This window comes from Coregonus lavaretus (assembly GCF_964263955.1).
Source record: "Coregonus lavaretus genome assembly, contig: HAP1_SCAFFOLD_3257, whole genome shotgun sequence".
NCBI lineage: Eukaryota > Metazoa > Chordata > Actinopteri > Salmoniformes > Salmonidae > Coregonus > Coregonus lavaretus.
This window is the reverse complement of record NW_028165811.1, coordinates 27,873-41,530: the sequence shown is the minus strand read 5'-3', so window position 1 is coordinate 41,530 and position 13,658 is coordinate 27,873. Positions and strand designations below refer to the sequence as shown.

General features: G+C 43.1%; 1 protein-coding gene across 1 annotated transcript in view; it reads left to right on the top strand.

The window, feature by feature from the left end:
- Positions 1-371: 371 nt before the first annotated feature.
- LOC311115455 (CTD small phosphatase-like protein) overlaps positions 372-13,658 on the top strand; it is a gene marked incomplete at its 3' end in the record, with an annotated part of 39,171 nt that continues 25,884 nt past the window's right edge. The window contains exon 1 of the mRNA XM_084190634.1: positions 372-1,020. Coding sequence (XP_084046760.1) covers positions 945-1,020 — 76 coding nt within the window. The remainder of the gene's footprint in view (positions 1,021-13,658) is intronic.

Below are 13,658 nucleotides of genomic sequence, written 5' to 3'. Positions count from 1 at the left end.
AGAAAAACATTCACAAGCGTTTTTACAGGTGGAGTAGAGTTCTTGAGGTAAAATATTGATCTGTGTCAACATGGACATCTCCATGATACCCCCTGACTTTTTTTTTTTTTTTTACCCAATTCATGCATTAGCTGGAATCTGACCTAAATTGTGCAGAAGCTATGATGTACTGGCCATTAATCATAGACTGTCAATAAATTTGGAAGCAACATTTCATAAGGCAGTGACTCAAATATCATTGACCCAAAGTGGTATGTTGATACAGCCGTAGCTACGGAGGTTTTATTTTTGATCCAGGGGAGGGGGTTCCTAGAAACCGCCCCCTCCCACTTGAGCGCTGCTAGCTTGTGATCCATTTCATGAATATCAAATACACACGACGCCTCCATGTTGGAAAGAGTGTAGAGGGGATACAATTATTTTGAAAATGAGAGTTCAAGAAACGGGATTATCGGAACTCGCCCACTTTCGTATTGAAACTTGACGGAGGCGACCGCGGGAGGGCTTTTTCATCGTTTCAGTCAACGTCAATTTTATGTGGAATTGAACACTGACCAGTTCAAGGCTAACTCTAGTGGCTAGCCAGACGTTAGCAACGTTTTCTTATTTTTAGTTCAACGTTGGGAGTTTGTTTTGCCCATGCTGTTCTTGGATGTTGCTTTCTAAATTTGGGTATTCCCAGCGTTTGACAAGTGGTGGTATTTTGCGTTTAAACCACTAGTTAGTTACATGTAGTCCCTCCTGTGTCCTGTCTCAGTCCATTTGGCCATCGTTACACTAGCTAGCTAGTTTAGGGCCCGGCTGCCATTTCAACACAGTTAGCAAGGCAGCTACGGTAGCTAACGTTAACCTTTGTGGACTAGGACTAGCTGGACATCTTGCTTGTAGAAAACAAGCAAACAAACATAAAAAAATAACCAAAAAGGAATAACCATCGCGTCGCAATGGACCACACGTCTATAATAACCCAGGTTTCCAATCCAAAGGAGGAGGAGATTATCTCGTTTAATCAGGAAAAAGGTAAGAAAAAGGCCACGTTAATGTATGGGAGCTAGTTGACTAGCACCACCAGTGGTTGTTGGGAAAGTGTTCGCGCTGTCAGAAACTGTTGCAGTATTAGCGCTATGCTACAAATGGATAGACATGATGATGGCTTGGAGACTAACCCATTCATAGAGGCTACTTTAAAACAAACTTCCTTTTGATAGTTTTTTTTTTTAACTGTTTTTCCATGTATAAATGTGTTATTCAATGCGTTTCAATGGGCTAATAGCAGAAAGGTCAAATTCAATGTTTCATTTTTTTTTGTTTTTTTTGTCCTAACATTCAAAATCAAATAGCTAAATGATCCTTGGTATGACCTTCTTAAAACAATTCCATATGTTATCTTATTAGACCACGTCCCCCATCCCAAAAAAATGTGGACCCATATTTTACCATAAAAATATGGCGCTAAACTACTAACATATATTTTGATTTGATTTTATACAGTGCCTTGAGTAAGTATTCACACCCCTCGACTTTTTCAAAATGTTGTTACAAAAGTGGATTAAAATTGATTTAATTGTCATTCTTTGTCAACGATCTACAGAGAATACTCTAATGTCAAAGTGGAAGAAAAATGCTAACATAAAAAAATTTAACAGGAAAAATAAAACACTAATATATCTTGATTAGATAAGTATTCAACCCCTTGAGTCAATACATGTTAGAATCACCTTTGGCAGCGATTACAGCTGTGAGTCTTTCTGGGTAAGTCTAACAGCTTTCCACTCCTGTGTTGTACAACATTTGCCCATTTTATTATTTTCTAAATTCTTCAAGCTCTGTCAAATTGGTTGTTGATCATTGCTAGACACCCATTTTCAGGTCTTGCCATAGATTTTCAAGCAGATTTAAGTCAAAACTGTAACTCGCCCACTCAGGAACATTCGCTGTCTTCTTGGTAAGCAACTCTAGTGTAGATTTGGCCATGTGTTTTAGGTTATTGTCCTGCTTAAAGGTGAATTCATTTCCCAGTGTCTGGTGGAAAGCAGACTGAACCAGGATTTCCTCTAGGATTTTGCCTGTGCTTAGCTCCATTGTTTCTTTTTTATCCTGAAAGCCCCCCCAGTCCTTAACGATTACAAGTATACCCATAACAAGATGCAGCCACCACTTATGCTTGAAAATATGGAGAGTGGTACTCAGTAATGTGTTGTATTGGATTTACCTCAAACATAACACTTTGTATTCAGGAAATAAAGTGAATTGCTTTGACACATTGTTTTGGAATATTTTTTATTCTGTACAGGCTTCCTTCTTTTCTCTCTGTCATCCTCAGTTTTCTCCTATCACAGTCATTAAACTCCAATTGTTTTCAATTCACCATTGGCCTCATGGTGAAATCCCTGAGTGGTTTCCTTCCTCTCCGGCAACTGAGTTAGGAAGGACGCCTGTGTCTTTGTAGTGACTGGGTGCATTGATATACCATCCAAAGTGTAATTAATAAGTTCACCATGCTCAAAGGCATTTTCAATGTCTGCTTTTAAATTTTTACCAATAGATGCCCTTCTTTGCGGGGCATTGGAAAACCTCTCTGGTCTTTGCGGTTGAATCAGTGTTTGAAATTCACTGCTCGACTTAGAGATTTCGCACCAGCTGTTGTTAACAAAGAGACACACACCTCTCTCCTTGAGCTTACCCGACTCTGCCGTTCTGTCCTGCAGATGCATAGAAAAACCAGCTAGATGCATATTATCCGTGTCCTTGTTCAGCCACGACTCAGGAAACAGGATATTAAAGTTCTTCAGGTCCAGTTGATAGGATAGTCTCAAACGGTGCTCGTCCAGTTTGGACACACCTACTAATTCAAGGGTATTTCTTTATTTTTACTATTTTCTACATTGTAGAATAATAGTGAAGACATCAAAACTATGAAATAACACATATGGAATCATGTAGTAACCAAAAAAGTGTTAAACAAATCCCAATATATTTGAGATTCTTCAAAGTAGCCACCCTTTGCCTTGATGACAGCTTTGCACACTCTTGGCATTCTCTCAACCAGCTTCACGAGGAATGCTTTTCCAACAGTCTTGAAGGAGTTCCCACATATTCTGAGCACTTGTTGGCTGCTTTTCCTTCACTCTGCGGTCCAACTCATCCCAAACCATCTCAATTGGGTAGAGGTCGGGTGATTGTGGAGGCCAGGTTATCTGATGCAGCACTCCCATCACTCTCATTCTTGGTCAAATAGCCCTTACACAGCCTGGAGGTGTCCTGTTGAAAACAAATGATAGTCCCACTAAGCCCAAACCAGATGGGATGGCGTATCGCTGAAGAATGCTGTGGTAGCCATGCTGGTTAAATGTGCCTTGAATTCTAAATAAATCACAGACAGTGTCACCAGCAAAGCGCCATCACACCTCTTCCTCCATGCTTCACGGTGGGAACCACACATGCGGAGATCATCCGTTCACCTTCTCTGCGTCTCACAAAGACACGGCGGTTGGAACCAAAAGTCTCAAATTTGGACTCATCAGACCAATGGACAGATTTCCACCGGTCTAATGTCCATTGCTCGTGTTTTTTGGCCCAAGCAAGTCTCTTCTTATAATTGGTGTCCTTTTAGTAGTGGTTTCTTTGCAGCAATTCGACCATGAAGGCCTGATTCACGCAGTCTCCACTGAACAGTTGATGTTGAGATGTGTCTGTTACTTGAACTCTGAAGCATTTATTTGGGCTGCAATTTCTGAGGCTGGTAACTCTAATGAACTTATCCTCTGTAGCAGAGGTAACTCTGGGTCTTCCATTCCTGTGGTGGTCCTCATGAGAGCCAGTTTCATCATAGCGATTGATGGTTTTTGCGACTGCACTTGAAGAAACGTTCAAATTTCTTGAAACGTTCCGGATTGACTGACCTTCATGTCTTAAAGTAATGATGGACTGTCATTTCACTTTGCTTATTTGAGCTGTTCTTGCCATAATATGGACTTGGTATTATACCAAATAGGGCTATCTTCTGTGTACCACACTTACCTCACAACACAACTGATTGGCTCAAACGCATTAAATTAACTTTTAACAAGGCACACCTGTTAATTGAAATGCATTCCATGAAGCTGGTTGAGAGAATTCCAAGAGTGTGCAAAGCTGTCATCAAGGCGAAGGGTGGCTACTTTGAAGAATCTCAAATATAAAATATTTTGATTTATTTGTTTAACACTTTTTTTTTTTTTTTTTGGCTACTACATGATTCCGTATGTGTTATTTCATAGTTTTGATATCTTACTGTTATTCTACAAGGTAGAAAATTGTTAAAAAAAAAAGAAAAACCATGGAATGAGTAGGTGTGTCCAAACTTTTGACTGGTAGTGTATCTATCTAGTTAGCATGCTCCGAACACCTGTGTGTATGTGTAACTGGGGAGAAAGTGTATCTAGTCTGTCAGCTGGAGGCAGGCAGCGTATGGACCTCTTACAGTAAGTGTATCTTTTCATTTATTTATTTATTTATTTATTATTTCTCGCTGATATGAAAGACAAGGGCCAAATGTTCCGAAAACCGTTTCGCAAGCGATGATTACTGATGTTTCTAAACATTAAAACCTAAGCGTTTGAATTGTAGTTTACATTTACATTTAGTCATTTATCAGACGCTCTTATCCAGAGCGACTTACAGTTAGTGAGTGCATACATTATTCTTTTTTTATTATTCTTTTTTTTTTTTTTTTTCATACTGGCCCACCGTGGGAATCGAAACCACAACCCTGGCGTTGCAAACGCCATGCTCTACCAACTGAGCTACATCCCTGCCGGCCATTCCCTCCCCTACCCTGGACGACGCTGGACCAATTGTGCGCATGGAGCCAGCCGTGGGTGAAGCTAACTGCAGAAAACCCTACAGAGAGAAGGGATTTTGAAAGCTAGGAGACGACTTGCTAGCTAACGTTGCCCACTTATTTTAGCTAGCTAGCTAATTAAACAGCTAGCCAGGTAAATTTATAGGTGGACTTGGATGTAATGCAGTACTGTAACTAGCTAGCTATCTGCTCTCTAGAGTTTGCAGTGAGCCCCACTCCTTTCTCACAAACACACACATGCACGCACACGCACACTAAAAGCATTGTATATGATTTGAAAAACATTCTCTAAGACCTAAACCTCAACTGGAGTTGTGCACAAACGGTGGGACCATTGAGCAGGTTGAGAAAGCTAAACTCCTAGTTATAACACTGGATGGTCACTTATCATGGGCAAGTCCTATTGACAAAGTTGTTGTGAAGATGGGGAAGGGTATGTCTGTTTCTAAAAAGATGTTCTCTGTTTTTGATACAAAGATCAACTGTACTAGTTGTTCATGCTCTGGTCTTGTCCCATCTTGATGACTGTCTGGTAATATGGTCATGTGCAGCAAACAAAGACCTAGCAAAGCTGCAGCTGGCTTAAAACAGAGCAGCACGCCTTGCCCTTAACTGCACATACATAACTAACATCAACAACATGCATGCCAGTCTTTCCTGGTTGAGGGTTGACGAGAGATGAACTGCTTCTCTTCTAGTTTTTATGAGAAATATTACCGTGATGAAAATTCCAGATTGTCTGCATAATCAAATAACATTCAGCTGAGATACACATACATACCCCCCCTCCCCCCCAAGACATGCCACCAGGGGTCTCTTCACAGTCCCCATGTCCAAAACGCATTCACGACAATGCACAGTATTTTACAGAGCCAGGATCGCATTCCATCTCCCAATGACTCAGCAAACAGCAAAATTACTGTTAAAAAACCCAGATTAAACATCTCATGGGACGGCAGGGACTGTGAGGGGACACAGACACACTCCAACACGCACTATTTGTGTTGTTGTAGAATGGTTTGTATATTGTTGTATTTTACATTTGTGTGACTGTCCTTGTCTCTCAGTCTTATCAGTGTTTTACTTGTCATGTTTTTGTGGACCCCAGGAAGAGTAGCTGCTGCTTCTGAAAAAGCTACTGGGGATCCAAATAAACAAACAAACAGCTGTAAATGGTATGCCTGTCACATTTTTCCTGGGGTTGATCCGGTGTTGTGCCATTTACAGCACGATTTTTTTGGCCCGGTCCTGCCACATTCCAGTAACATGCTGTACTCATAACAAGCGGTTTTTTCCGCCACGGTTTTCCCACTACTGTTTACGTAGGCAGAGTACTAATGTAACTCTTGATAAAGTTCACTTACAGGCTTGTTCATATCAGGAAAAACAGATGGCGCTTGCCAAAACATGAATGTCACGGTAGCTAACGAGGTTTTCAAAGGGACTAGGTGTCAATTGACAGGCATATAATAATAATAATAATAATATAGAGGGGACCTTTCTATTGAAACACTGACACACAAACACCGGTACAACTAGCTATGCAATATCACTACTCCCGTAAAGAGGTGTCTTGTTTCCATCAGAGTTGAATATATAGCTGTCCAAAATGGCCGCTCTACAGCTGTTAAGCTAGGTCACTCCATGTATAGCTGGACCTAAATGGCAGCTCTACAGCTGTTGAGCTAGGTCACTCCATGTATAGCTGGACCTAAATGGCTGCTCTTCAGCTGTTAAGCTAGGTCACTCCATGTATAGCTGGACCTAAATGGCAGCTCTACAGCTGTTGAGCTAGGTCACTCCATGTATAGCTGGACCTAAATGACAGCTCTACAGCTGTTAAGCTAGGTCACTCCATGTATAGCTGTCCAAAATGGCTGCTCTACAGCTGTTAGCCTAGGTCACTCCATGTATAGCTGGACCTAAATGGCCGCTCTACAGCTGTTAGCCTAGGTCACTCCATGTATAGCTGGACATAAATGGCCGCTCTACAGCTGTTAGCCTAGGTCACTCCATGTATAGCTGGACCTAAATGGCCGCTCTACAGCTGTTAAGCTAGGTCACTCCATGTATAGCTGGACCTAAATGGCCGCTCTACAGCTGTTAGCCTAGGTCACTCCATGTATAGCTGGACCTAAATGGCCGCTCTACAGCTGTTAGCCTAGGTCACTCCATGTATAGCTGGACCTAAATGGCCGCTCTACAGCTGTTAGCCTAGGTCACTCCATGTATAGCTGGACCTAAATGGCCGCTCTACAGCTGTTAGCCTAGGTCACTCCATGTATAGCTGGACCTAAATGGCCGCTCTACAGCTGTTAAGCTAGGTCACTCCATGTATAGCTGGACCTAAATGGCTGCTCTACAGCTGTTAGCCTAGGTCACTCCATGTATAGCTGGACCTAAATGGCTGCTCTACAGCTGTTAGCCTAGGTCACTCCATGTATAGCTGGACCTAAATGGCCGCTCTAAAGCTGTTAGCCTAGGTCACTCCATGTATAGCTGGACCTAAATGGCCGCTCTACAGCTGTTGAGCTAGGTCACTCCATGTATAGCTGGACCTAAATGGCTGCTCTTCAGCTGTTAAGCTAGGTCACTCCATGTATAGCTGGACCTAAATGGCCGCTCTACAGCTGTTAGCCTAGGTCACTCCATGTATAGCTGGACCTAAATGGCCGCTCTAAAGCTGTTAGCCTAGGTCACTCCATGTATAGCTGGACCTAAATGGCCGCTCTACAGCTGTTGAGCTAGGTCACTCCATGTATAGCTGGACCTAAATGGCTGCTCTACAGCTGTTAGCCTAGGTCACTCCATGTATAGCGGGACCTAAATGGCCGCTCTACAGCTGTTAGCCTAGGTCACTCCATGTATAGCTGGACCTAAATGGCTGCTCTTCAGCTGTTAAGCTAGGTCACTCCATGTATAGCTGGACCTAAATGGCCGCTCTACAGCTGTTAGCCTAGGTCACTCCATGTATAGCTGGACATAAATGGCCACTCTACAGCTGTTAGCCTAGGTCACTCCATGTATAGCTGGACCTAAATGGCCGCTCTACAGCTGTTAGCCTAGGTCACTCCATGTATAGCTGGACCTAAATGGCCGCTCTATAGCTGTTGAGCTAGGTCACTCCATGTATAGCTGGACCTAAATGGCTGCTCTACAGCTGTTAGCCTAGGTCACTCCATGTATAGCTGGACCTAAATGGCCGCTCTACAGCTGTTAGCCTAGGTCACTCCATGTATAGCTGGACCTAAATGGCTGCTCTTCAGCTGTTAAGCTAGGTCACTCCATGTATAGCTGGACATAAATGGCTGCTCTTCAGCTGTTAAGCTAGGTCACTCCATGTATAGCTGGACCTAAATGGCTGCTCTACAGCTGTTAGCCTAGGTCACTCCATGTATAGCGGGACCTAAATGGCCGCTCTACAGCTGTTAGCCTAGGTCACTCCATGTATAGCTGGACCTAAATGGCTGCTCTTCAGCTGTTAAGCTAGGTCACTCCATGTATAGCTGGACCTAAATGGCTGCTCTACAGCTGTTAGCCTAGGTCACTCCATGTATAGCTGGACCTAAATGGCCGCTCTACAGCTGTTAGCCTAGGTCACTCCATGTATAGCTGGACCTAAATGGCTGCTCTACAGCTGTTAGCCTAGGTCACTCCATGTATAGCTGGACCTAAATGGCCGCTCTACAGCTGTTAGCCTAGGTCACTCCATGTATAGCTGGACCTAAATGGCTGCTCTTCAGCTGTTAAGCTAGGTCACTCCATGTATAGCTGGACATAAATGGCTGCTCTTCAGCTGTTAAGCTAGGTCACTCCATGTATAGCTGGACCTAAATGGCTGCTCTACAGCTGTTAGCCTAGGTCACTCCATGTATAGCGGGACCTAAATGGCCGCTCTACAGCTGTTAGCCTAGGTCACTCCATGTATAGCTGGACCTAAATGGCTGCTCTTCAGCTGTTAAGCTAGGTCACTCCATGTATAGCTGGACCTAAATGGCTGCTCTACAGCTGTTAGCCTAGGTCACTCCATGTATAGCTGGACCTAAATGGCCGCTCTACAGCTGTTAGCCTAGGTCACTCCATGTATAGCTGGACCTAAATGGCCGCTCTACAGCTGTTAGCCTAGGTCACTCCATGTATAGCTGGACCTAAATGGCTGCTCTACAGCTGTTAGCCTAGGTCACTCCATGTATAGCTGGACCTAAATGGCAGCTCTACAGCTGTTAAGCTAGGTCACTCCATGTATAGCTGGACCTAAATGGCCGCTCTACAGCTGTTAGCCTAGGTCACTCCATGTATAGCTGGACCTAAATGGCTGCTCTACAGCTGTTAGCCTAGGTCACTCCATGTATAGCTGGACCTAAATGGCTGCTCTTCAGCTGTTAAGCTAGGTCACTCCATGTATAGCTGGACCTAAATGGCCGCTCTACAGCTGTTAAGCTAGGTCACTCCATGTATAGCTGGACCTAAATGGCTGCTCTTCAGCTGTTAAGCTAGGTCACTCCATGTATAGCTGGACCTAAATGGCCGCTCTTCAGCTGTTAAGCTAGGTCACTCCATGTATAGCTGGACCTAAATGACAGCTCTACAGCTGTTAAGCTATGTCACTCCATGTATAGCTGGACCTAAATGGCCGCTCTACAGCTCTGAATAAGTGAGGTAGTGCCAATATTTTTGAGTGAATTGCCAAACTGCGCTGGAGAGCATAAATTAAATAATGTATGTGATTTCAGGGTGTTCTGGTGTCTAGCATTTTCAATAGCTATCTCCACACACTAAGGAGCCCTCTTGAGATCCATCATTCTGAATAGCCTGAGTGAGGTAATGACACAACCTTTTTATGTTAAGGGTAATTCCACATGAACAGATTTGATTTTTCAAAAACACAGTGCAGATGCAAAAGTTCGGTAACAGACTTGACGGCACAAACAGCACAGCGCAGACCATTCTGTTACCGAACTTTGCGTCGTAAAATCCTCTGTGGAAATTGTTCAACGTAGTCCGTGTGCGTAGAGTTGTATGGTGTGTTTAACTTTGCAATCATTGGTTTTTGGTTTGGCGTCCATTTTTTAAAAGTGAAAAAAAACGCTTAAGTCTCAGCATCATTCTGTTACCGTGGAATTGCCCTAAGGCCAATGCTTCAGTGTGTGTGTGGTTCAGCATGCTGTGTCTCCTCTGATGGCTACTGAACGCGTTGTGGTGGCACACCCACTACTTGCCATGGAGGCAAAATTTATTTTCTGGTGTAGGCCTAAACAGACTAATTTAAAGTTTTCATGATTTCAACATCGAGCCTAAACCTACTTCGCCAGTGTGAACAAGTCGATCCGTTCCGTCTTCATTGCATTCCTTTTGCGCGCTTACGCCGTCAGGCCTCATGACATCGCTCATGACATCGCTCATGACATCGCTCATTCTCAGCCTGTGAGTGGATAAAGGGTCATAAAGTTAAACCTCTTGTGCCGATGTTGTTCCCTTTCAGGCTGTGGCTGCTACTGTACGTTACAGTGTGTGGTGACTGGGTTTCCCGGGGTCATCCAGACGCTGTCGGTACCAGTATCTGGTGTGGATCAGGTAGCTTAGTGGTTAAGAGCGTTGTGCCAGAAACCAAAAGGTCGCTGGTTCTAATCCCCAAGCCGACTAGGTGGAAAAATCTGTCGATGTGCCCTTGAGCAAGGCACTTAACCCTAATTGCTCCTGTAAGTCGCTCTGGATAAGAGCGTCTGCGAAATGACTAAAATGTAAATGTATCGGTACCAGCCAGTTCCCTGAAGGTAGCAGGCTTTTAAACCAGAACAATGGCAGGTATTTCCCTGGTCTTGATCCTTAGCTACCTGGACTGGTGAAGGTGTTGAGGTAGATGGAACTTTCATAAGTCCGAATAATACTGACTGTAGCTCAATAGACAGGAATAGGCTGGTGACTGTTTGAGAATTACTTCAAGGCTATGGGTGATTGATTGTCGTATTTATTTATTTAACTGAGGTTTAGGTCTAGTATTGGATAGACCAGTATTGCATCTGCCCTTGCCTCACTCCCTTCTATACAGTGATAGGGGAAACTCTAGGACTGTGACGATACCAGTATTGCACCAATTTTTTCCATGGGGAAAAATTGACACATTTTTACATTTTTTGTCATTTAGCAGACGCTCTTATCCAGAGCGACTTACAGTTAGTGAGAGCATACATTTTTTTCATACTGGTCCCCCGTGGGAATCGAACCCACAACCCTGGCGTTGCAAGTGCCATGCTCTACCAACTGAGCTACACGGGGACACAAAGCGGCCCACTCTGTGGTCCTTTAAATAAAAACCTGCTGTATGTAAAATGTTGTGTGCTATAGCTTGGACAATACACAGAGTGTACAAAACATTAGGAACACCTGCTCTTTCCATGACAGACTGACCAGGTGAAGGCTATCGCTTATTGATGTCACTTGTTAAAATACATTTCAATCGGTGTAGATGAAGGGGAGGAAGACGGCTTAAAGAAGTAATTTTAAGCTTTGAGACGGATTGTGTAGGTCTGTTTGTGAATGGGCAAGACAAAAATATTTAAGAGCTTTTGAACGGGGTATTGTAATAGGTGCCAGGCGCACCAGTTTGTGTCAAGAACTGCAACGCTGCTGGAGTTTTTCACGCTCAACAGTTTCCTGTGTGTATCAAGAATGGTCCACCACCCAAAGGTAATCCAGCCAATTTGACACAACTGTGGGAAGCGTTGGAGTTAACATGGGCCAGCATCCCTGTGGAACGCTTTCGACACCTTGTAGAGTCCATGCCCGGACAAATTGAGACTGTTCTGAGGGCAAAGGGGGGTGTAACGCAGTATTAGGAAGGTGTTCCTAATGATTTGTGTAGAGTGTAAAATGTGACTGGATGACAACATAATGGTGTTTGTTTCCAACTTCAGAATCCACAAATACATTGTTAACTGGCCACATCAAAATCCACAAAGAAATTATTTTAATTGGCCACAAAATCAACATTTTGCAACGGCCATCTCAGTCTCCGGACTTGAAACCCATTGAAAACCTTTGGTTTGAATTGAAGAGGGCAGTCCATAAGCGCGAACGTAGGATATCAAGGATCTGGAAGGATTCTGTATGGGGGTATGGACTACGATCCCTCCCAATGTGTTCTCCAACTCATTAAACATTTTAGAAAAAGGCTCAGTGCCGTTATCCTCGAAAGGTGAGGTATTTCAGTATGAAAATGTATGCACTCACTAACTGTAAGTCGCTCTGGATAAGAGTGTCTGCTAAATGACCAAAATGTAAATGTAATTAGGGCTGTTTTCCTATAGAAGTTAAACCCGCTTTGTGTTTTGTTTCCTTGCCAATATACTAACGAGTATCGCGATACTGGTATCTCCCCGTCCCTAGGAAACACTGACAGGGCAGAGGCACACATTTCCCAGCTCCCAGCTGTTGCTCTTTCCTCCTCCTACCCAATACATTCCAAAAGGAGCCAAACAGGGTCACACCGGGGTCAAGTAGAGTCATGGGGTCAAAGTGTGAAGGTATGGGCAGTGGCCAGTCTGGGAAAGGTCATGCACTTTGACCTGTGTCAACCAATCACTGAAGCCCAATGACAGATGGACCAATAATCTGCTATCCACCAGAAAAGACCAACCAGCAAAGAGTGAGATAGGATGCATCCCAAATGGCATCCTATTCAAATGGACCCTGGTCAAAGTAGTGCACTATATAGGGAATGAGGTGCCATTTGGGATGAACCATAAGGACCTGTGTTGGTTAAACAGAGGGCCTAAAGCCTTTTACTAATGACCTTAGTCGTTCAGGTTTCATTAGATGAGTGTGGCTTTGTTGTAATCTCATTAGCGATGATTAGCCTAGCGCAGCACAGACAATTACCGTCGGCTCCTTCCTTCCTCCTAAGGAAGAATGCATGTTGTCAGTCTGACAGCCAAGGGAAAATTGCAAACATTTTCTTTCTTAAACTTATGGCTGACTTACAATATCTCGATTTTTCTAAATGTTTTCTCTAAATAAGCTTTGTTGTACATTTTAAAGGTCAAATATACTACATTTCAAACAGTCAGCAATAATCTAATGAATTCAGGGCTTGTGAAATTATACCCAGGCTAACTATAAGCCTTCCACAACCACAAGACCCACTAATAATTTAATTATTTTATCAAAATAGTTGTACCTGATTTTTTTTTGCAATAATCACTCATCTGGCTATCAAGGCTGTCTATGGAAAATACCCTTTTTGTTAGAATTTTAACCAGAACCATGCACATTCACTAATAAGGACTACCTTATTTTATCAGGTATTATAGAAAATGAACACAGGTCTCATAAACAATTTCTCAAGCACAAGCCCACGTCCTAGTGAGTAGCCAGCTAATCTTTTCTATTTCAAGTTTAGCCAACATGGATCTATTTGCTAGCTAACACTGCAGAACAGTTGAATTGTTATGAACACACCCTTCTGTCCGTCTCCAGCTGTTTGAACAGCATGCTAGCCTGTCCATTTTAAGATGTTGAAATCAAATGGCCTACCTAATTTCTCAGAATGAGAATGAGTTGCCAATTGCACATTTATAAAACAGACTAGACAGCTGGTATAACAGTCTTTGGCTAAAATGCTGCTAGTGGTACCACAATGCTGCGCGCGACAAACTGAACATAATCCAGAATGGTGTTCATTGATACTCCTGTTTTTAGTAGTGTCTGCTCTCCGCAATTTGACGAGTTGAGACATAAAGGGTATCTTTAGAAAGGTTAAATTGTCCTCTATTACCAGGGATCTAAAGTGCAACCAATTAGGTTGCATATGCGGCAA